The following is a 22,730-nucleotide window of genomic DNA, read 5'->3' on the forward strand; positions in this document are numbered from 1 at the left end:
CCCAGGAGGAGCTGTGAGAGTGTTCTTCCCTCAAGTGGTATGTGAAGACGTCCTCTTGCAGCCTGTGCTTTCACAGCATACCTTAAATGGTCTGAATTTTGTATGAGTAAAATGAATCCTCTTTCATCTTTAAATGGACAATCTATTGTTTCTTTGCTCCCACTGTGGAGAGTATCTGACATGAATGTCACTGGAAGGAAAGAATCTTGATCTATGAGTTTTTCTGCAGTTCACAGAATCACAGAATCACAAGGTCAGAAGAGACCTTTGAAGATCATCAAGTCCAACCATTCCCATCCTAAGCTAAACCAGATCCCTAAGTACCTCAGCTACTCTTTCTTTGAACACATCCAGGGAAGGTGACTCAACCCCCTCCCTGGGCAGCCTGTTCCAGGCCCTGACAACTCTGTCAGGAAAACATTTGTTTCTAATGTCCAATCTGTCCCTGCCCTGGCACAGCTTCATGCCATTTCCCCTTGTCCCATCTCCTGTCCCCTGGCTGAAGAGACCATCGCCCACCTCTCTACAACCTCCCTTCAGGTAGCTGTAGGTGGTGAGAAGGTTTGAATGATTTGCTGTGTAACATCTTAGATGCATTGTTATCTTTCATTTCTTTGTTCTATATCCCTTTTTTTCCCCCTTCAAGGTTTTTTTTTTTCCATTTTCCCCTATTTAACAACCCTTTGAGGACATACCCAGTGCAGTAGAAGACTCAGGTCCTTTTTAGGGGTGCTTTGCTTCCTTACCATCTGACAGAAAAAAATTCCCATGGATTTAGCTCAGCTCTCAGAAACAGAATGTTATTGTGCTGTCCTATGTACAGGAAAACAGTGATTTATCAGTCATTGATACTTCAAAGGACAATAGTCACCATCAGAAGATACCAAACTGAAGTTAAATTGGATGGGAATGATAACATAGCATTTTTTATCAGGTGTTTCCCCCCCATGTTTTGTGGAAGTAATTGTGAGGAAGCTCATGAAACACTATCCAACATAAAACTTCTCTCTTTTTAACCAGATCTCTTCTAAAGTTGAAATGAAGACTCCAAGCCCTTTGTCAACTAGCACACCGAATGTGAGACTTGCTGCACGAGGGGCAGTGAAAATGCCTTCAGCTGCTACAGTTACTGAAGAGCACCCCAAGAACAGCAAAAAGAGAAGGGCCATGGACTTCCTCAGTTGCATACCTGCCCCTCCACCACTGACACCAATCCGGCCAACCATTTCTCCATCCTTAAAAAGAGCCTTTCAGCCTCCACGAAGTTTGGGTTTGCAGCATGACAAGTCACCAAAAGAGACAAATCAGAACCTTGCTCCTGTCACCCCCTGCAGAAAACTGAGGGAAACTGTCCATCTTCCTGAGAGGGACCTTGTTGCTGATGAGGAACTGGCAATGATAAATACACAAGCACTCGTGGGTAATTTGCCAGAAGAAAATAAGATTGGTTATGTAAATGGAAACAGTTCAACAGCTACTCATTTATCTGATGATCTTTTACCCAAATATGGTTCCAGGCCTACTGGGAAAGCAAACAACTCATCAAAAAGGAGACCTGAAGTAGCTGAGGCTCTTCAGAAAGACACAAAGGAACCTGGGAACTTTGTAGCCCCCAGAATGCTACAAAGACAGAAACCCCGAACAGGCTTCTGAACGCACATGTACAGCACTGTGTATATTCCAAATCATTTTTACTCTTTGTACATTAAATCCTGGTTGTATTTAATAAAGCTGTGTTACAAATCCAGACTTGTGAAATGACATTTCACCTGCAAAATCAGCTGGAGTCATCACACACAAACACCTATCGTACAGCAGCACCGGTGTGCTGAAGCTCTGGGGACGTTTCCTGCACCATGGCTTTGATTCTCAGGTGTTTGTGGATTACAGCAGGATCTTGGTTTCTGTCTAAAGCAATCATGGTTGTCACCTTCTGTAGTATTACTTGTTTGGCTGTCAGAAGTAGCACAGGGCAGACAGTTGTGTTTCCTGTTACACTTTAAATCTGAAATATTGCTCTGTAACTGTGCCAGGGCTCTTGTACTTCCCATACAGCACCAAGAGAGTTCTCCAGAACAGCTGTGAGTATTTGATTCATAGCAAAAGGATGAACAAAGGTACCAGTGATAGATCCATGGTCAGTGTTCCTGAGCTGCTCCTTACTGAAGCACTTGAGGCCACAGCATTACAGAAGATAATCTAATCTTTCTTCAGAAGCTCTTTCTGCTGAGCATTAGTACTTGAACCCACTCCTTTGTTCTCATTCATTTCAACAGGTGAATCTTTGCAGAATTGGGAGAAGTTTCTCCACTGGAGAGAGAAACAGTTCTGCTGGACCTGCTGCCACCTCCAGGGTTTAGTTTCTTTGTTGTCAGGCTGCCCCCTGCTCCCCGCCAAACGCAGCTCAAAGTGGGGAGGGTGGTTCAGAACTGAACCCACCAGTGAATTTTCAGGGGTCCTGTGCCATTGTAGGTGGCTCAAATGCTGTACTGGGAGTGGTTCCTGAGCCCAAGCTGCACACTGTAGCAGGACTTGTTAACTGTATTGGGCTGACAAGCTGGCTGAGCGTCCTGAAACCCTGTGTGATACTGCAGAGCCACGTTCCCCAGGCCCCTTGTCCCCTCTTCCAGTGATGATAATGCAGCTTGGACACAAAATTCAATTAATCTCATACATCTACTGTGTGCTGAAGACAGCTTGGCTTTTGCTTGGGCACAGCCTATTTCTTTATAGCTCTTCTACCTCCACCTGCTAGAAGAACAGCAGCTGCCCAGTGTTCCTTAACGTCCAGCATGAGCAGCTTTCCTTTCCTACTGCAGATTACCTCACTACTGCCCCGTTCTGTAAGCACTGCAAATCATCCACCCTACAGTGTTCGTTAGCAAATCTTCACTTAAAAATGTAGAGATAGAACAGAGCAGTAGTCAAAACTGCATGATCATAGAATCATTGGGGGTGGAAGGGACCTGGAGAGATCATGGGGTCCAACCCCCCTGCCAAAGCAGCTCCCCAGCTCATATTGCACAGACAGGCATCCAGACGGGGCTGGAATCTCTCCAGAGATGGAGACTCCACCACCTCCCTGGGCAGCCTGTCCCAGGGCTCTGGCACCCTCACTGGGGAAAAGTTCTTCCCCATGTTGCTGTGGAACTTCCTGTGCTCCAACTTGCAGCCATTGCCCCTTGTCCTGTCTCCACAGACCACTGAAAAGGGGCTGCCCATTCCCCCTGCATCCCATACTTAGAAACATGAATAAGGTCCCCCCTTAGTCTTCTTTTCTCCAGGCTGAACAGTCCCAGCTCACTCAGCCTTTCCTCACAGGGGAGATGCTCCAGGCCCTTCATCATCTTTGTAGCCTCCTCTGGACTCTCTCCAGGAGATCCCTGTCTTTTTTATCCCAGGGAGCCCAGAACTGGACACAACACTCCAGGTGGGGCCTGACCAGGGCAGAGTAGAGGGGGAGGATCCCCTCCTGTGACCTGCTGGCCACACTCCTCCTGATGCCCCCCAGGATCCCATTGTCTCTCTCAGCCCCCAGGGCACACTGCTGGCTCATGGCCAACCTGTGATCAACCATCTCCCCTTACAGAACATTTTACATTCCTACTTGGAAGTTTAGCACCAACCTAACGCTAATGTTTCCTTTTAGGAGCCTCTGAATACAGACTCATCTCCGGATCAGTTGAGTTCCTCTGTCTTGGCAAGATAAAGGGCTCAGTCTGGTGTGTTCCAGGGTTTCACCTCCAGTCTGGAGAAGCTGTTTGGCTGTGACAGAGCTGAGGTAAGACCACTGTGAGTGCAAGCAGCAGAGGTGCACCCAGGGAACAGCATTAAACCTCGCTACAATCTGTTAGTCATCTCTTCCACAGCCTGCTTTGCCCCTCACAGCTTGCAGTAATGCTCTAGGCAAGGTGGAGTGGGAAGGATATACAAGGTTATACAATCAGATATAAAGCATTGAAATGGTGAGAAACGACATTGCATGAAGAAGAAACTGTCCATCTGCCCTGTAAGAAAGGATTGAGGAGTATTTTTTTGTCATCTATAAGTGATGCAGGAAAAAAACAACCCCAAAAGCACGTGGCACAGCCTGCAAATTTCACCTTAAGCTTGGATGGGTTTTTCTGGAGGAAGGGATGAGCTAGAGTACCCTGCCCTTAGAGAACAGTGCTCCTAGGTCAGGATCCAGTGACAGCTGAAGGCTTGTAAGAAATACAATTCAGAAATGGGAGTAGAAAAATAGATTAATAAAAACCTCTTTGGAAGGCAAATATAAAACTAGAGACTTTTATACCCTGATAATTAAAATCCCCTGAGGAATTCACCCTTCAGGCAAAGGGCATGTTGTTTGAACGTGCCCCGTGAGGCCGCCTGCCTGCGGGGGCTGTGGGGAGGCTGGAATGGGCCCGTGAGCTGGGAGCTGCGTTTGGTCCGCTGGCGCTCCTCTCCTCTCTGCTCGGCTTCTCTGCGTGAAGGACGCTGTGGAAGGTGACGTTGTGCTCGTACTGCTCCTTCATCCGCTGAATCTTCTGTCGGGGGACGTGATGAGTGTTCCTCCTGCAGAGTCAAGGTTAACAGAAAACACCAATCGTTAGCTGCTCCTGTGTTAGAGGCTCTGATAAGCTCACTAAGGCTCCTGCTGAGCTCAGCATAGCGGCTCCTGTCGCAGAATCTCAGAGTCACAAGGTTGGAAGAGACCTCTGAAGGTCATCAAGTCCAACCATTCCCATCCCGAGCTAAACCAGATCCCTAAGTACCTCAGCTACCCTTTTCTTGAACACATCCAGGGAAGGTGACTCAACCCCCTCCCTGGGCAGCCTGTTCCAGGCCCTGACAACTCTGTCAGGAAAACATTTGTTTCTAATGTCCAATCTGTCCCTGCCCTGGCACAGCTTCATGACATTGCCCCTTGTCCCATCTCCTGTCCCCTGGCTGAGGAGACCATCACCCACCTCTCTACAACCTCCCTTCAGGTAGTTGTAGGTGGTGAGAAGGTCTCTCCTCAGCCTCCTCTTCTCCAGGCTAAACAGCCCCAGCTCCCTCAGCCGCTCCTCAGAGGATTTGCCCTCCAGCCCCTTCCCCAGCCTGGTTGCCCTTCTCTGCACTCGCTCCAGGACCTCAATGTCCTTCTGATGGTGAGGAGCCCAGAACTGGACCCAGCACTCGAGGTGTGGCCTCACCAATGCCCAGTACAGGGGCACAATTACCTCCCTAGACCTACTGGCCACACTGGTTTTGACACAAGCCAAGATGCCATTGGCCTTCTTGGCCGCCTGGGCACACTGCTGGCTCCTATTCAGCCTGCAGTCACCCAACACCCCCAGGTCCTTCTCTGCCTGACAGCTCTCCAGCCAGTCTCCCCCAGCCTGTAGCGCTGCAGGGGGTTGTTCTGTCCCATGTGCAGCACTCTGCACTTGGCCATGTTAAACTTCATCCCGTTGGTCTCAGCCCATCAGTCCAGTCTGTTCAGATCCCTCTGAAGAGCCTCCCTACCCTCAGGCAGATCAACACTTCCTCCTAGTTTAGTGTCATCTGCAAACTTACTGAGGGAGCATTCAGACCCTTCATTGAGGGTATTGATAAAGATGCTGAACAAGACTGGACCCAGGACTGGGTCCCTCTCTGCTTATCTATTTCCAGCACTTTCTTGTCAAGTTGGTCTTTGCTTCCACCTACTTCTTAAAAATATTTTGGTGACTGCTGTAAAATGTAACACAAGTGTGTTTGTGGGCAGCCAGGACATAAGAAGTTAGAGAAACACTTTGAAACATGGGTCAAGTAAGAAAGAGCTATGTAGAAGACCTGGGTGTTATTTTAGGTGGGTTTTTGTGCTAACAGTTTGCCAGCCCAGGTTGAGCTTTTATGTGTCAGGAGAAATGCAGGCAAGGGTTGTAGATAAACCTATTGCTGCTTTGAGCCCAAGTGTGAAAAACCATACCTGATGTGCTTCAGGGCAGGTTTGTAAATGAGAGGGAGTGGAACAGGATGCTCAAACAAGAACTTTCTGGATAGACCAGAGCTGGCTGCAGTCTCTCAATACAGTAGGAATTGTTTTTGCAATGACCACCAGGGATTTTGGCTTGTCTCTGAGTTTTTAAACTCTTGAATCTTTGGGCTTCCCATTTTGCTCTCTTAGGCACAAGTCATCATCTAGAATCTGTGAATGTTTCTGCATCCGTATTTCTAACGCCCCGTGGTGTGTAAATCCTGCATCACAGAATGGTGGGGTTGGAAGGGACCTCTGGAGATCATCTAGTCCAACCCCTGCTAAAGCAGAGTCACCTCAAGCACGGTGCACAGGATCATGTCCAGGCAGGTTTTGAATATCTCCAGGGAAGGAGACTCCACAGCCTCTCTGGGCAGCCTGTCCCAGGGCTCTGTCACCCTCACAGTGAAGTTTTTCCTCATTCAGTTGGACCTTCCTGGGTTCCAGTTTGTGCCCCATTGCCCCTTGTCCTGTCACTGGGCACCACTGAGAAGAGTCTGGCCCCAGATTTACACCAGTAAGATGTGAAGCTGCCTGCTGTATCAAAAGGGAAAGATACCTTGCCAGTTCTTGAACGTTGAACTTCCAGGGGGTGTCTGGTTCCCGGAATACGACTTCATATCTGTTCTCACGTGCCTGAAGGACACAGAAGATGTAGCCACATGGCTGCCAAGCTCAGTAATAGCCAGTCTGCCAGACCCCTGGGGATTTTATCTGGCTGAGACACACACCACATCCACAAGGAGCCAGAAAGAGGAGGATGACCATGACCCCCACCAAGGTGCTGTTCTGAACCCCAGCTAGTTCATTTCTGTCTACACCAAAGGATTTGGGTCTCCCAGCAACACTTCCCTCAGCATTGGCCCCAGTCCCCACTCCCCACAGCAGCAGCATCCTGGCATTTGAACTCCCTGGAAGTCAGAGGTGGTTCAAGAGGGAAAGCTTGGCCGTGCCAAGCTGGAGTTTCTGAGAGTGGGAGGTCAACATGCTGTTTCCAGGCACTGAATCTTCAGGCCTCAGGGTTTTTTTTTTTTAAGGTAAAGCAACATTTGTATTTGTGCAGAAATAATATCATTACTTATCTCTTTTATGTTCGATTTTGGGGGAAAGGAGCCAGGGAAGCCTGACCTCACATCTGGTCCCCCTCTGGCTGTGCTCTCTCACTTGCTTCCTAGTCACCCAAACACATTCTCAGCTGCTGCTGGCACAGCATATCCAGGCTTTACAGCACCACTGGTAATTCCTGCCTCTTTTCTGCTCCCATACAGGCAATATTTAACCCCAAAATTCTTGACTGGTAAGACTCAAGAACAGAAGCATGAGCATAATGTTAGCAGACAGGTGATGTTATGAAACTGTACTACAAATCTTACCATCTCTGCCCAAGCTCCTGACTAGAGACACCAGGGTGTCATCAATGATTCTTTATGGTGTATTTTTCACACCATACAATGAAGTTAGAAGTCAATTCTTGATAAATTTATCAATAAATGGTTTGGGAACTGGTCGGCTCGTGTTGCTGCTGAGGGAGGGGATGAGACATCCCCATCACCACAAACTGCCAAGGCATTCAAAGGCTGTCAGTCCCTTGAAGTAATTTTGCTTTCAGTGAGTTATACAGAGGGCTAGTTACAACAACTACACCAGCACCTCTTCCCCTGCCTCATCACATCAGCAATCTTTAACAAGATGAGAGAATTAGAGAACGAAGGGCAGGTGGAAGTAATTCTATTTAGGCACGTTAAGAGCTGTTTCAGTCAGACTCTGAAATGTCATAGCTGAGCTTATGAAAGCAATGCATCAGAGCTTTCCTACCATCACCACGTACGGCTTCATCTCCCAAGCGTGGATGTTGGTGTTATCGATGATCACCGGGCTTCTCCCGTTCTTCATCGCCTTGCGCGCTGCAACGTGACACGGGAAGGAATGAGGAACTGCATTAAAGAACAGACTGGGCCAGGTTCTTACTAGCCCCAAAGCACCCATTCTTTGCCCACTGGTGCTTGGATCCCCACCAGACTCGAGCCTGTGGCTACCACCCCACTCCCAAGCAGCGGGCAGTGCCCAGCAGCTGCTCTGCGGCCGGAGGGGCTGCAGCTGGTGCCTGGGCTCAGCAGCCAGATCTGAAGCTCTCACAGGACATGCTTAGCAGGATCACAGCACTCACTATTTCTCCCCTATGAGGATAGGCTGAGTAAGCTGGGACTCTTCAGCCTTGAGAAGAGAAGACTAAGGGGGCACCTAATTAAAGTTTATAATTATCTGAAGTATGGGATGCAGGGGGAATGGGCAGCCCCTTTTCAGTGTCTGTGGAGACAGGACAAGGGGCAATGGCTGCAAGTTGGAGCACAGGAAGTTCCACCCCAACATGGGGAAGAACTTTTCCCCAGTAAAGGTGCCAGAGCCCTGGGACAGGCTGCCCAGGGAGGTGGTGGAGTCTCCATCTCTGGAGAGATTCCAGCCCCGTCTGGACGCCTGTCTGTGCAATATGAGCTGGGGAGCTGCTTTGGCAGGGGGGTTGGATCCGATGATCTCTTGAGGTCCCTTCCAACCCCTGTGATTCTATGATTCTATGATTCTATTTGCCACAGCTAAAAACTGCTGTTATTTGCAAAAGGGCCCTGTTACAGGCCCTCAGAGTACATTTCCCATTGCTGGAAGTGAGTTCAGAGCACAGCCAAGGACACACATCATGTTTTGTCTCTCTGAAGCAGAGGTTGTTTCACTCACAAGCTGACAGTTTGGTTTGCAAGCTTTCCTCCTGACTCTGGCTAGCACCCCCTGCCCCATGGCACCCCCTTCACCTGCTTCTAAGCCTAAAACACCTAAGAAGTTGCTCTGGGAGGGATGCAGTGTGTACAGCTGGGCAGGGATTTGCATGCCACTTGCTGTCACCAAACTGCAGCAGTGTCACTGGTGTATTTTCTAAAGCAACATCCATCGATCACCAACATTCCTCATGTATAAATGAAGAAATATATAAATAAAGAGAGAAAAAATGTATAAAGGAAAAGAAGAAATTAAAATGAAGAAATGTATAAATGAAAAGAAGAAATGTATAAAAGAAAAGAAGAAATTAAAATGAAGAAATGTATAAATAAAAAACCAAAGGAACTAGAGCTGGAATTGGTAAATATGTATTTTTAACTGGTACCCCATGAACTTCAGTATATGACAATGCTCTGAGGTTTTGTATTTTATATCTTGGGGGGGGCTAAGTTTGAAGACACACTGAAAAGGAAAACGATCCTGCAAACCCTCAGGATGGATCTCAGTCACCTCGCTTTTGGTTCCACTTGTGTGCATCCTCTAGGAAGTCAGGCTCAAACAGGTACACCCCGTTTTCAATGAAGAAGTCATCGGTGCTGAGAACTACAGCACCAGGATGGTCACGTTTCAGCTGCCTGGGGACCAAAAACAAGGATGAGGCAAGGATTAGTGTGTGCTGAGTGATACCTTCCACACAGAGCACGAAACCAAGAGGCTCCAGAAGTAACACAGTCAGTAGCTGGGCACATGGGAGGGATGGAACAGAGCGTAAAGGCACAGCCTCCATTGCTTTAATTCAGTACTTGCAGAGGGCTGCCAGCACAAGCCTTTAATTATTTGATAGATTCAGTTTCATTGCCACGTTACCTGAGAAGGGATGACTGTACATACACAAAAAACCCCAAAAACCCCAAACCCAACCTGCCAAACCTACTAATCCCAGGGATGTTAGTCTCAAAAGACAGATTATCCTGGGAGTTTTGCTATGAAGAGATTTTTGAGGACCTGGGAGGAGTGATTTGTCATTTAGGAAAGCCCAGTCTATGTTGCTAGCAGTGTGTCACTCTTTTTTTCCCCTCCTTTTTGATGCAGAGCAAACTATAGCACCCTTCTTAATTTGCAAACAAGTCCCTGAGTGATTAAGCACTATTTCCTGGTATTTGTTCCACTTTTCACTTGTCTCAACCCTCCTCCTGCAGCCCTGAGTCACTGCTATTTATATTCAGCTTTTATTTTTGTTTTATGAACAAAGTGGAACTGCCTAGATCAGCAGCCCCAAATCCATCAGAGCCATACATCTGGCCCCCTGTGGCCAGTAGCAAACCCCTTTCTGTTCACATTCAGACCTGGGATGCCCATGGAAGGTGGATGTGTGTCCTGCTGTAAGGTGACTGCCTGTCTCACAGGCAGTGATCGTCTCTAGGAGGTGAAAAGGCCCCTTGTGCAGTGGCTTAAATATGAACTGGCGTTCCTCTGCCAGTCCTTACAAAGCCTGAAAGTGTCTTCATGCCAAACTGGGTTCCTATTTGTGTGCTCTGACCCAGACTTCTGGGTTCAGACAGAGTTGTCTGTTTATTTCCAATCAAGGGAGTGCTGGAGGAGGAGGGGGGCTCTGCAAGAGGCCAGGGAGCGCCCACAGCCTTGTCTTGCTACTCTCTGTCTCCTTAAGGACCAAAATGCCTCTGGAAAAGAAAGTAAGGACACTGAGCAACCTTGTGGCTTTCAGACCTGGCTACTGCTGGCCTGCTATCTCACCCCACACATGGTCACAGGTCCCTGGGACCCACTTTGGTTTCCTTGATAAGACGCGTCTCTCCCGTCGCCACAAAGTGCAACCCGAGTGTTTCTCAGTGCCTCAGCTAAGGGAGCAACAGCAAGGGACAAGGTGCCTCTGCTTATCAGTGAAAAACCAGGCACACAGAGAGAAAAGGCTTAAGTTTGTCATCTCTAGCTCTGCTGCAAGCATTTACTTATCCCCTCCACCTAACGTGCCTGCCAGCAGCAATCCTTCCCTGGGGTTCCATGTTGCATTTACCTGCAGAAAGGGCAGGTCCTGGCTTCCCTCCGCCTCTGCTGCCACCAACACTCACAGACTCCTACTGACATCTAGGTTGGAAAAGATCATCAAGTCCACCCATTAACACTGCCAAGTCCAACCACTACCCAGCTTTTAAACAGCTCCAGGGATGGTGACTCAACCACTTCCCTGGGCAGCCTGTTCCAGTGATTGACAACCACTTTGGTGAAGACATTTTCCCCAGTACCCAACCCTAACCTCCTCTGGCACAACTTGAGGCCATCTCCTCTTGTCCTATCACTTGTTACTTGGGAAAAGACACCAACCCCCCCCCACCTGGCTACAACCTCCTTTCAGGTAGTTGTAGAGAGTGATAAAGGTCTCCCCTCAGCCTCCTCTTCTCCAGACCACACAACTCCATTTCCCTCAGCTGTTCCTCGTAAGACCTGTGCTCCAGGCCCTCCACCAGTCCTTCTCTGGACATGCTCCAGCACCTCAATGTCTCTCTTGTAGTGAGAGGCCCAAAACTGAACACAGGACTCAGGATGCAGCCTCACCAGTGCTGAGTACTCTTCCTTCCACCCAATCTGTAGCTGTCCTTGTGCAGGACCTTCCACCTGGCACTGCTGAACTCCATGAGGTTTGCACAGGCCCACCCCTCAAGCCTGTCAAGGTCCTTCTGGATGACTTCCCGTCCCTCCACACAGCTTGGAGTTGTCAGCAAAGTTGCTGAGGGTGCCCTCTACCCCACTGTCCCTGTCACTGACAAGATGTTCAACAGCACCACTCCCAATTCCAACCCTTGAGGAAAGCCACTTGTCACTGGTCTCCACTTGGACCTCAAACCATTGACTGCAAGTCTCTGAGTGTGACCATCCAGCCAATTCCTTATCCACCTGGTGATCCAGCCATCAAGCCAATGTCTCTCCAATTGAGAGACAAGAGAGACATCCACAGCCTTTCCCTCATTAACTGAGCAGGTCACCTTGTCATAGAAGATCAGCTTAGCCAAGCAGTTACCTGCCTTTCATGAACCCACACTGACTGGGCCTGAGCACCTGGTTGCCCTGTATGTGCTATGTGATGGCACTCAAGACCATCATCAGCTTTATAACCTTCCCTGGCACTGAGGTCAGGCAGACTGGATCGTCCTTCCAGCCCTTCTTGTAGATGGGCATCAATTTGCTACCCCCAGCCAACTAGGACCTCCCTGCTTAGCCAGGGCTGCTGATAGATAATGGAAAGTGGCTTGGTGAGCACTCCTGCCAGCTTCCTCAGCACCCTTGGGTGGATCCCATCTGGCCCCATAGACTTGTGTGTGTCAACTTCTACCATCCAGTGACTAAGCAATACAGTGTTGTGGCAGCAGCTCCCCCAGAGAGCAGAAACTCCCTGCTGGCAGACTGGCCAAGGCTGGGCTGTAGCCACTGTCCTGTGTCATTTAGCACATACAAGTCATTATCTCCTAGCTCCAAAGACATGCTTTCTGCACATAATTACTGCTGGGCAAACAGACCCAACAAAAGTCATGTTGCAAACATGTCAGCAAACAGTCCAATTATTTTGGCTTTAGTTTTGGTTCCAAGCAAGGAATTCTTATCATGAAAAGCATGGGAGCACCCAGTGCTTATCTGGAGCACCCAGTGCTTATCTGGGTACTCTATGCTGATCATAGAATCATAGAATTGTAGGGGTTGGAAGGGACCTGGAGAGCTCATGGGGTCCAACCCCCCTGCCAAAGCAGCTCCCCAGCTCATATTGCACAGACAGGCGTCCAGACGGGGCTGGAATCTCTCCAGAGATGGAGACTCCACCACCTCCCTGGGCAGCCTGTCCCAGGGCTCTGGCACCCTCACTGGGGAAAAGTTCTTCCCCATGTTGCTGTGGAACTTCCTGTGCTCCAACTTGCAGCCATTGCCCCTTGTCCTGTCTCCACAGAGCACTGAAAAGGGGCTGCCCATTCCCCCTGCATCCCAGACTTCAGATATTTATAAACATTCATAAGGTCCCCCCTTAGTCTTCTTCTCTCCAGGCTGAACAGCCCCAGCTCACTCAGCCTTTCCTCACAGGGGAGATGCTCCAGGCCCTTCCTCATCTTTGTAGCCTCCTCTGGACTCTCTCCAGGAGATCCCTGGCTTTTTTATCCCAGGGAGCCCAGAACTGGACACAAAACTGCAGGTGGGGCCTGACCAGGGCAGAGTAGAGGGGGAGGATCCCCTCCTGTGACCTGCTGGCCACACTCCTCCTGATGCCCCCCAGAAATAAACTGATACATTCAGCTGTAACCCAGACCCTCACCTTTCCCACCACTCCACCCATCTGCATCACAACCTCTTCTCTAAAAAAAATGGCTGGGCTAAATATAGCTATGAACAGGCACATCAACTCCAGCAAGTTAATCCAAGATCTCAGATTTATTTACTTTCTTTCTTGCTCAGAGTTCCTTTAAAACTGTTCTCAACCAGTGCAGAGATACAGCACCCTGTACTGCTGTGGGACAGACCGTACTGAGCTTCAACACACATGAGAGCTTTCATCATACCCCTTAAGCAACCTGAATAGTATGTGATGTGGTCCACTTTGACCTCAGTGAAGCATGTGACACCATCTCCCACAGCATCCTTGTGGCTAAACCGGGGAAGTGTGGTCTGGAAGGTCGAGTGGTGAGGTGGATTGGGAGCTGGTGAGTTTTGGTCAGTGGGACAGAGTCTGGCTGGAGGCCTGTAGCTAGAGGAGTCCCTCAGGGGTCGGTACTGGGACCTGTACTGGTCAATATATTCACTGGTGACCTGGATGAGGGAATAGAGTGTCCAGTCAGCAAGTTTGCTGAGGACACCAAACTGGGAGGGGTGGCTGACACACCAGAGGCTGGGCTGCCACTCAGCAAGACTCAGACAGGCTGGAGAGGGGCAACGGGTGCAAGCTGGAGCAGAGGAAGATCCATGTGAATACAAGGAGAAGCTTTTTCACTGTGAGGGTGACAGAGCCCTGGGACAGGCTGCCCAGAGAGGTTGTGGAGTCTCCTTCTCTGAGGACATTCAAACTTGCCTGGATGTGTTCCTGTGTGATCTAGTCTGGGTGATCCTGCTCTGGCAGGGGGGTTGGACCAGGTGATCTTTTGAGGTCCCCTCCAACTCCTAATGATGTTCTGTGAATCTGACATTATCTGTCAACTCAGTCTGCTATCCTCATATCACCAGTAATTAAAGGAAATAAAACTTGTGCTTCAAAGGAGAAAAAATATGGCACAAAATGTGCTAGAACTATGAATTACTGTCAGTCACATTTGCTTTACTCATGCCAAAGAAACTCCTACTAACAGCAACATGAGTAAACACTGTGGGGGGGGAAAAAAGACTGTTTATCTTCTGCTTATTTTGCTGGGTTTAACCTTCCACACCAAGCAAGCTGACACTAAACTTTATGACCATTTTCTGTAATTCCCTATTTCCCAGGAAGCTGGCAAGAATCCTGTTTCTTCTGTCCCTTACAGTGGGTAGGTATAAGCTACGTTTGCCTCTTCTAAGCACCCCACCAAACTTGAAGCCCTGCATTGTGATAAGCAGGATCTGCCAAAGGTTCAGTATTCATTTGCCTACTTGGGACACTGAATTGCAGTGCTACAGCTCTCTGTCTTCCAGCAGATAGAAAAAGACAACACAGTAGATAGCAAAAGCTCTACATCATCAAATCATAGAACATGTTAGGTTGGAAGGGAACTTTAGAGGTCATCTAGTCCACCCCCCCTGCAGTGAGCAGGGACATCTTCACTACAACAGGTGTCTCAGAGCCCCAGCAAGCCTGACCTTGAGTATCTCCAGGGATGGGGCCTCCACCACCTCTCTGGGCAACCTGTTCCAGTGACCCACCACCCTCATATTGAAGAGCTTTTTCCTAATATCCAACCTAAATCTCCCCTTTTCAAGTTTAAAACCATTACTCCTTGTCCTGTTGCTACATGCCCTCATGAACAGTTCTTCCCCAGCTTTCTTACAGGCACCTTTCAGGTACTGGAAGGCCACCATAAGGCCTCCCCAGAGCCTTCTCCAAGCTGAACAAGCCCAACTCTCTCAGCCTGTCTTCACAGGAGAGGTGCTCCAGCCCTCTGATCATTTGTGTGGCTGCTCCTCTGGACACCCTCTAACAGCTCCATGTCTTTTCTTGCTGAAGAAAAGTTTGCAGCCAATTGAGAAAATAGAAAGACTAAGGAAGTTAGAAGAGAAATGGAAGATGTTTCCTCTGCTCACAATAAATCTCCCTGAACCCTTTTCCTCCCCTCCTCCTCAAGACACAACAGATTTCCAGGCCAGGTACTGTAACACCTCAGATTCTGCTCTTCCACTCTCACACAGCAGCAGCAAACTTCATGCAGGTATCAGCAGGGCCTGGGAACTGCTAAAGCCCCTGGAAACATGATTCTGTGCAGAGGCTGCCTGTCTGTCTGCCCACACCTACCCCACCAGCAGCTGAGGTTGCAAGGATGCTACTGCAACAACGTGGCATCTGGGCTGGTGTTGGCACACACTCATCTGCTGTCTCACCCTGGCCAGATTTCAGATGGCTCCTGGGATTAAAATAGGAGACTCTTTCTGCTGAAAATACAGCTGGGGTCCTGTCTGACCATGGCAGCAATGGACCAATTGCCTCAACAGACAGACAGGTGGTTTTAGAGACTCCTGTGTGATTCACCTGAAGATCTGTTCCTGTGCTTTAGACAGGTTTTAAGGCCCCTTTTTTTTCCAGCCAGCATCTTCAGTGCTGTCACACAATCATTCCAGACTTTCACTGCGTGTGTAGGCAACAATTCTTCAGGGTTTCAATGAGCTGGGTGCACAAGAGTACTTGGGAGAATCACAGAATGGCATGGGTTGAAAGGGACCCCAAGGATCACAGAGCTCCAATCCCTCCACCACCATCACTGTAATATGGCTGGAGATTAAAAAAACACCCCAGCCCTAACTGCATTTCATAGACTGCCCATGTTTTTCCATCAGAAAACTGGAAAACAGATTAATTTCTGATTTGAGCCCAGTGAGTGGCTTGGGAGGAAGGTTTTCAGCATGTTTTCAGTGTAGCAGAACGGTGCATCAGGGAGATCCCAGGTACAGCAAATCCCCAAGCTGCTTCCAAGGTAACGGAGATCAGAGCACGTGTGTCCTGAGGTCACATCCAGCTGCTTCCACTGGTCACACCTCCTACCTTCTCATGGCATTTAGAAGGGGTTTGTTTCAGCAGAAGATCAGAGCCAGGATGATGCCTGGAGCGCTACCTGTTGCCCCACTGGGTTCTAACAACTTGCCGTGCCGTGGACTCTGCCGCAGTGGGAGCCTGCCAGGCCATGGCTGGGCTGCTGGCAGAGCTCACACGTGCCCTTGTGTCTCACCCACAGGGAAGTTACAGCAGTGTAACTGATAGAGACACCTGGGAGAAGCACCCAGAGTGGTTTTATCCAAGGTTTACAACACGTGGAACTCCATGAAGCATGTCAGAGCTGGGATTCTGTGCTGGTAACAGCAGCAGGGTGGCCCAGGGCTGGAGGTGCTGGGAGGAACTGGGTAAAAGCAGCAGAGACAACTGGAGAAGGGATGGATTATGCCAAGCAGCAAGGCCTCAGTGCACCTCTTTCTTCTCATTCTGGGAGATTGCCCCCTCCGTGCTTCATAAGGGACCACAAGAACAATCTCACTTCAAGTAAATCAACAGTGATGAGATGTTGCAGGTTTGATCTTGCCCAGCCGTGTGCTGGAGCAAAACTGCTGGATGGAGAGAGGGCTTACACCCTATGTGCATCACTGTGCTACGCTGTGAAGAGCTGGAAATCCAGCTACTGTGCAACGGAGCCTGTTGGGGAAGAAGGTATGAACTTGTACTGGGCTCAGATGATTCTTTGGAGGCGTTTTTGGAGGCTGCATCTCCCACTGCCCTTCAGGTAACCCTTTGGGTTTTGCTGTTGCCCAGGCTGACCATGAAACCTGTGCTGTAAAGTCAGGGGGACTGCATTCAGGAGGAGGGTGTTCCACACACCTGATGGAGACAAACTGAGCTGCAACTTCCAGCAGCCCCTCTCCTATGCGCTTCTGCTGGGGGTGATGTACAGTGAAGAGATGGTACAGAGGGAGGTGGTTAGTGTCACCTAAAGCACGGTGCTGGATCACTTGAAGGTGGAAGACCAGGGCTCTGAGACCAGGGAGGATGGCCAGAGGGTCCCAGCAGCCCATACACACCTACTTCCTTCCCCTCATCTGGCAGAAGAGAGGCTGCAGCTGAAAAGACTAATAAAATAAAATAACAGGGGAAAATAAAATAATAATAATAAATAATAATAATAAATTAAAATAACAAAAAAATAATAACAGGGAAAAAAACCCTGCCTAAGGTTCATGGAACAGCAAGTAAGAAAATTCAGAGGCAAAATGGTAGTGGTGGAATAACTGTTGGTATTTGTCTCCTCTGCTTTTGGGCAGAGCACTGGTGCACATGCATCTTGGTGCCTGGCTCTGATCGGGTGAGTGAATAAAATCCAGCAGAGCGGATTTGAGTGGGTTAACTCAGCTGACCAAGGATTCTGCAAACGGGTATTGCTTTCCTCCCCTGGTAGGATCTCACACTGAGCTTTGCTGCACTGATTGTCTGCGACTCCCACTTTGCTTAGCACCAAAAGGTACACAATGGGGGGGACATTAATGACAGGTTCTGTCCTTATCCCAGCAGAGCTAATGGAGAGGTGCTAACCCCAGCCTGCAGCGCTGCCCTTTGGCCTGGGCACTGCTGAAGGGCTGAACGCAGCGTTACCATTAACAAGGGCTAGAAACAGGGTAAGCTCCTCAAACATTCATCCCACGGGGACCTATAACAATGCTTACACCTGATTTTGTAACTGTTGTTAATAATTAATCTTGTGTTTTGACCTAAAACCCCCTCCCCAGGTGAGTCAGTTATTTGCACTGGCTGAGAAGGCGGCCTGAGATCATCACCTTCCTGGCCTACGAGGCGACCGAAACCCCTCTGAAACACAAGGGGCACTTGCACAACCCCCTGAGGGCCAGACAGGTCTTTGGGTGTCAGTGAAAACAGAGCATTTGGCTGTTGATTAAAGAACTTGGGTCTTGCAGAAGTCCTGTGGGGCAGAAGGCGCTGTGTGACAGGAAGGACAGTGTGGAAAGGAGGAAATGGTTTGTTAGCCCGGCGAGTTGTACGGGCTTCGGGCTGCCACCCTCCATGGTAGCTGGGATCCCAGCATGGTTTCCTCACCCAAGCACGGGGACCTGGGTGAGAAGACAGCAGATGTTCCTCTTCTGATGGGGAGCTGTGAGACTGTGACATCTCGTGACACCGCACTACGGCTCTGCTGCCTTGTGTGACTGCAGTGCCCAGCACTCCCCCCTGGGGTTTTCCCACCTATTTTTCACTCCGTCTCAGGGGCTGTCGAAGAGGGGAAGGGTCTCATCTGCCCTCTTTATATATCCTTGTGGCTCCAAGCCTTACGTGGGGGACATCACATAAACAGAAGTCAGAGCTGCTGTCGGTTTTCACTGCCAGGCAGAGGAAGGGCTCTGCCGTGCCTGTGATTAACCCAACACACCGCACCAGTCCGAAGAAACGACGGCTGCCTGGGCTTGGGAGAGCCATTCACCTGGCTGGACACATCCCTTCTGTTTGCTCAGAGCAGCTACGCACAGTCCCGGAGGCAGCACAAGCATAGAGCAGCCACAGGTAGCTGGAGCAGCAAAGCTTGGAGAAGGCAGCGAGCTTTCCAAGGGGCTGCGAGGCTCCCCCCTTCCCTCCTGAGCCAGGAAACCGGCTCCCAGGCGGGGCCCCCCGGCCTTTTGCTGCGGCTCCGCAGCCAGCGCTCCCCGCGGGCTTCCCCGCAGCACCTGCCCGGCTCCGCTCCCCGCACGGCGCCGGCTGAGCCCCGCCGAACCGCTCCGGCTCCCGGCACGGCAACCCCACGGCGGGCCGAGGGCGGCGACGGGCCGGAGCCGCCGGAGGGGCCGGAGCCGCGGGAGGAGAGACCCGCTGTCGCCCGCGGAAGGCAAAGGGCTCCGGAGCCGCCGCCTTACCTGGCCAGGGTGCTCTTCCCGGAGCCCGGCAGCCCCCGCAGCAGCACCAGCTTCCCGTCGAAGCGGCTCCGCGGGGACTGCAGGCTGAGCCCCTCTAGGGCGCGGAGCAGCCGCTCCTCCATCTCCCCTCGGCGGCCCCGGGGCCGGGTCGAGCGCGGCGCCGGCCGGGGCCGCCCCTGCCGAGAGGAACGGAGGCAGAGAGAGCGGGCAGGAGCAGCCGGGCCCGGGACGTGAGGGCCCGGGACGGCCGCTCCGGAGCCCGGCCCCGGGGAGGCGGTGGGACCGGGAGGGGCGGGAGTTCGTCCCCCGTCTCCCCCCCCGCCCCCAGCGCGCACGGGCGGGGCAGCGGAGGGGACCTCCCGTCCCTCGGCGGAGCGGGGGGGGCGGGGGGGGGGGGGGTTCGGCCTTCCCGAGCCTCCTACCCCGCGGAAACGAAAGAAGGAGAAACGCGCAGCGAGGGGGGGGGACAGCGGCGGCTCCACGGCAACCCCCTCGGTCACAGCACCGGGTTTCCACCGCCCGAACCATCACCCGTAACTCTCTGAGGCCGCGATCAGTGTCCAGCTGCTCGGCGGGAGGAGAGGGCAGCGCAGCGCTCAACACGCTCAGCCCCGCCGGGTCCCCACAGACAGGGGCTCCTCGCGTGAGGTCAGAGCAGGGGAACGATCTGCTGCAGGTACAGACTGTTTTTTGGGGGGTTTGTTGGCTTTTTTGGGGTTTTTTTTCCTTCTTATTTTGGCAGCGATGGAGCCAGGGGAGCCACTCCCCCCCCTCCCTCCCCGCCCCAGAACGAAAGGGCAGAGAGGGATGCCAGGAGGCGTGTGAAATGACTGCCCAGCACGGCTGGCACCGCGCATCACGCTCCCTGCACCAGCTTGACTCCGTCCTTTTACCTTCTGCCACACACGACAACGGCCTCTCACTCTGGGTTTTTATTACAGGGGGAGGTTGGCACCGGGGGAGGAGGTGGGGGGGTTGGGGGGGGATGGGGTGGGCGCTGTGTGAAGACGACGGGCAAAAAATCCACACCAGAAATCCACAGTGGGTACTTTCTTCCAGGTGATTCATCACGTTTACAATCCTCAGCGGCCAGCTGGAGTCCTTCCCTGACGGAACCCAAGCCAGAGGTTTCTGAAACAGAAAAAGGGGATGCTGCTGAAACACCACAACAGCACAGACCACAGCAAGACTGTAACGGCTGCAAATCTGCCCCTCAGGCTGAGAAGACTTCCCCTGTCTGATATTTAAGATCTCTCTCTTTCCCATACTCAGCATCTCCCCCTCAGGCTGAGAAGAGCTCCCCTGCCTGATATTTAAGATCTCTTTCATTCCCATACTCAGTTTCTGGTTGTTTCTTGGAAAAGTTAAAGAGAATGGAGAGGAAGCAGATAGTGGAAAGTAAAGGAAAACACAAGAAAAAAAATGCAAGGAGAATGGAAGAAGAAGAGAAGAAAACTTCAGTGGCAAAACTAGAGACAGTGAGGACCTAGGAATCTCGAGGCTGGAAAGCAAGAAGAGTGACACGATGGAGTTGTTTCTTCCCTCTGCACATCACAAGCACTCAGGCAATCCCCCTGCAGCACAGCTACATCATAGAATCATAGAATCACAGGGGTTGGAAGGGACCTGGAGAGCTCATCGGGTCCAACCCCCCTGCCAGAGCAGCTCCCCAGCTCATATTGCACAGACAGGCGTCCAGATGGGGCTGGAATCTCTCCAGAGATGGAGACTCCACCACCTCCCTGGGCAGCCTGTCCCAGGGCTCTGGCACCCTCACTGGGGAAAACTTCTTCCCCATGTTGGTGTGGAACTTCCTGTGCTCCAACTTGCAGCCATTGCCCCTTGTCCTGTCTCCACAGAGCACTGAAAAGGGGCTGCCCATTCCCCCTGCATCCCATCCTTCAGATATTTATAAACATTCATAAGGTCCCCCCTTAGTCTTCTTTTCTCCAGGCTGGACAGTCCCAGCTCACTCAGCCTTTCCTCACAGGGGAGATGCTCCAGGCCCTTCATCATCTTTGTAGCCTCCTCTGGACTCTCTCCAGGAGATCCCTGTCTTTTTTATCCCAGGGAGCCCAGAACTGGACACAACACTCCAGGTGGGGCCTGACCAGGGCAGAGTAGAGGGGGAGGATGCCCTCCTGTGACCTGCTGGCCACACTCCTCCTGATGCCCCCCAGGATCCCATTGTCTCTCTCAGCCCCCAGGGCACACTGCTGGCTCATGGCCAACCTGTCATCACCCAGGACCCCCAGGTGCTTCTCCACAGAGCTCTTGTCCAGCAGCTCATCCCCCAGCCTGTACTGATTCCAGCAGTTATTCCTTCCCAGGTGCCAGACTCTCCACTTGCCTTTGTTGAACTGGTCATGATTCTGGTATATTTTTCATGCTAGCCAGAAGACAGTCCTGCCTGTCCCAGCTCAATGCTCGTGTCCTGCCTGGTGCACAGCTCTGGGACAGTTTGTTTTACCTTGATTTTCCAGCCTGAAAACTTTCTGGATGCTTTTATGCAGAGGATGACAGAGCTGAACTGCCTCTCTCTCTGGCTGTGGGAGTAACCACACCCAGCAGAGGGAAGAGACAGGAACAGCACAGCCAAGGAAAGGAGGAGAGGGAGCACATGGTCAAGAGATTTGTCTCATCAAAACCACAACCCTGCTGGGTTATGGCAGAGGAAGTATCCCTGCAGGGAGTTACTGCACCACCACACTTCAAAACCAAGCACTCCAGCTTCTATTTTGCATAATAAAGAGGAACATATAAATACAGATAAATGCAGAAACTGATGTTGGGTTGGGTTGGTTTACATCTGTAAGGCATCTGGCATTCAGGAGCCCTGGTCTGAGAACTTCTGGGCACTGAAATGATGCTGCTTTCACTGTTCCCAGCACTATTTGAGATCTCTTGCTCAACCTCCAGAACAAATACCAGTGTGCTGCCAGTGCTGCAGTAAGGAGCTCTCCCAAGAACCTGAGACTGACTCTGTGTTTTCAGAGAGGAACACCACCACTGTTCACTCTCCCATTTGGATAAACAAGCCCTTCCACAACATCAATAAGGCTGTGCAATCATCTGGCTAACGAAGTTCTTCTTGGCCAGTAATGCTTCGTTTCCTCTCAAATCTACAGGGATATTAGCTGCCCGTTTGTTTTTCATGGTTTAAAAAGCTTTCAGTAGGGATGCCTCAGTTTTCTTCCTTTCCCCACTCCTCTCCACTTGAGGAAATCTAGTTGTTCAATTGAGCAGTTTCAGTCACCCCAGGACATTGTTCCTGGCAAGTCTCCTTTGAGCAGCAACCAGAAAAGAATCATTTGGTGGTGAGGAAAGCTGACCTAATCTCTCAAAATCAGTGGCACCACTGACCAGGAAAAACCTCACGTGGCTTTTACAGCACTTACACATCCAGATCTCACAGGACCACTGGAAAGTCTACATGGAGTCTGGGCAGGGGTCTGCATTGCCTGGTATCCCATGCCTCACAGCACAAGTCGACTGAGATGCTTTTTTTTACATACTTAAAAAATAAAACTAACATCCTAACATTTATATAAGCTTAAAAGCAGCCCTTTATCTGAAGGTGTGGTTGCAGAATATGTGGTCCCCTGGTATCAGAGCTGACTGCCATCCAAAGAGGAAGCCCTGCACATCCTCTCCCTTGCATCTGCAACAGGACAGCCCCACCTGCCCCCTGCCCACAGCTTCAGCACTGAGGTGGACAAGCTGATTCACCAGCCCTGCAAAAAACTATCCATTCCTTTCCTGTGGCATTAATGAGTTTAATTATAGCCTTTATGTCAGCCAGTGAGTGCTGGAGCTGATAGCTGGGGTGGGACTGGGAGGAAGGGCACGTTCTGCTATCTGCAGCAGCAAGCCATCACACCAGCTCACCTGGAGGCAG

The 22,730-nt window shown here is 50.8% G+C and overlaps 2 protein-coding genes across 2 annotated transcripts in view; one reads left to right on the forward strand and one right to left on the reverse strand.

Annotated features, from left to right (window-relative positions):
• The window catches only part of BRCA2 (BRCA2 DNA repair associated), a 41,155-nt gene extending 38,298 nt beyond the window's left edge, over positions 1-2,857 (forward strand). Inside the window, exon 26 of the mRNA XM_084272580.1 lies at positions 1,021-2,857. Coding sequence (XP_084128706.1) covers positions 1,021-1,653 — 633 coding nt within the window. The 3' untranslated portion in view covers positions 1,654-2,857. The remainder of the gene's footprint in view (positions 1-1,020) is intronic.
• Positions 2,858-4,273: 1,416 nt separating this feature from the next.
• N4BP2L1 (NEDD4 binding protein 2 like 1) lies at positions 4,274-19,017 on the reverse strand. Its single transcript, XM_084277177.1, has 5 exons — positions 18,833-19,017; positions 9,266-9,390; positions 7,802-7,890; positions 6,546-6,622; positions 4,274-4,557 (listed from the first exon to the last, which is right to left on the reverse strand). Exons 1-5 carry the CDS (start codon positions 18,952-18,954, stop codon positions 4,329-4,331), a joined length of 642 nt encoding a protein of 213 aa, XP_084133303.1. The 5' UTR covers positions 18,955-19,017; the 3' UTR covers positions 4,274-4,328.
• Between the last annotated feature and the right edge of the window lie 3,713 nt (positions 19,018-22,730).

This window comes from Gallinula chloropus (genome assembly GCF_964237585.1).
Source record: "Gallinula chloropus genome assembly, chromosome: 1".
Lineage (NCBI taxonomy): Eukaryota > Metazoa > Chordata > Aves > Gruiformes > Rallidae > Gallinula > Gallinula chloropus.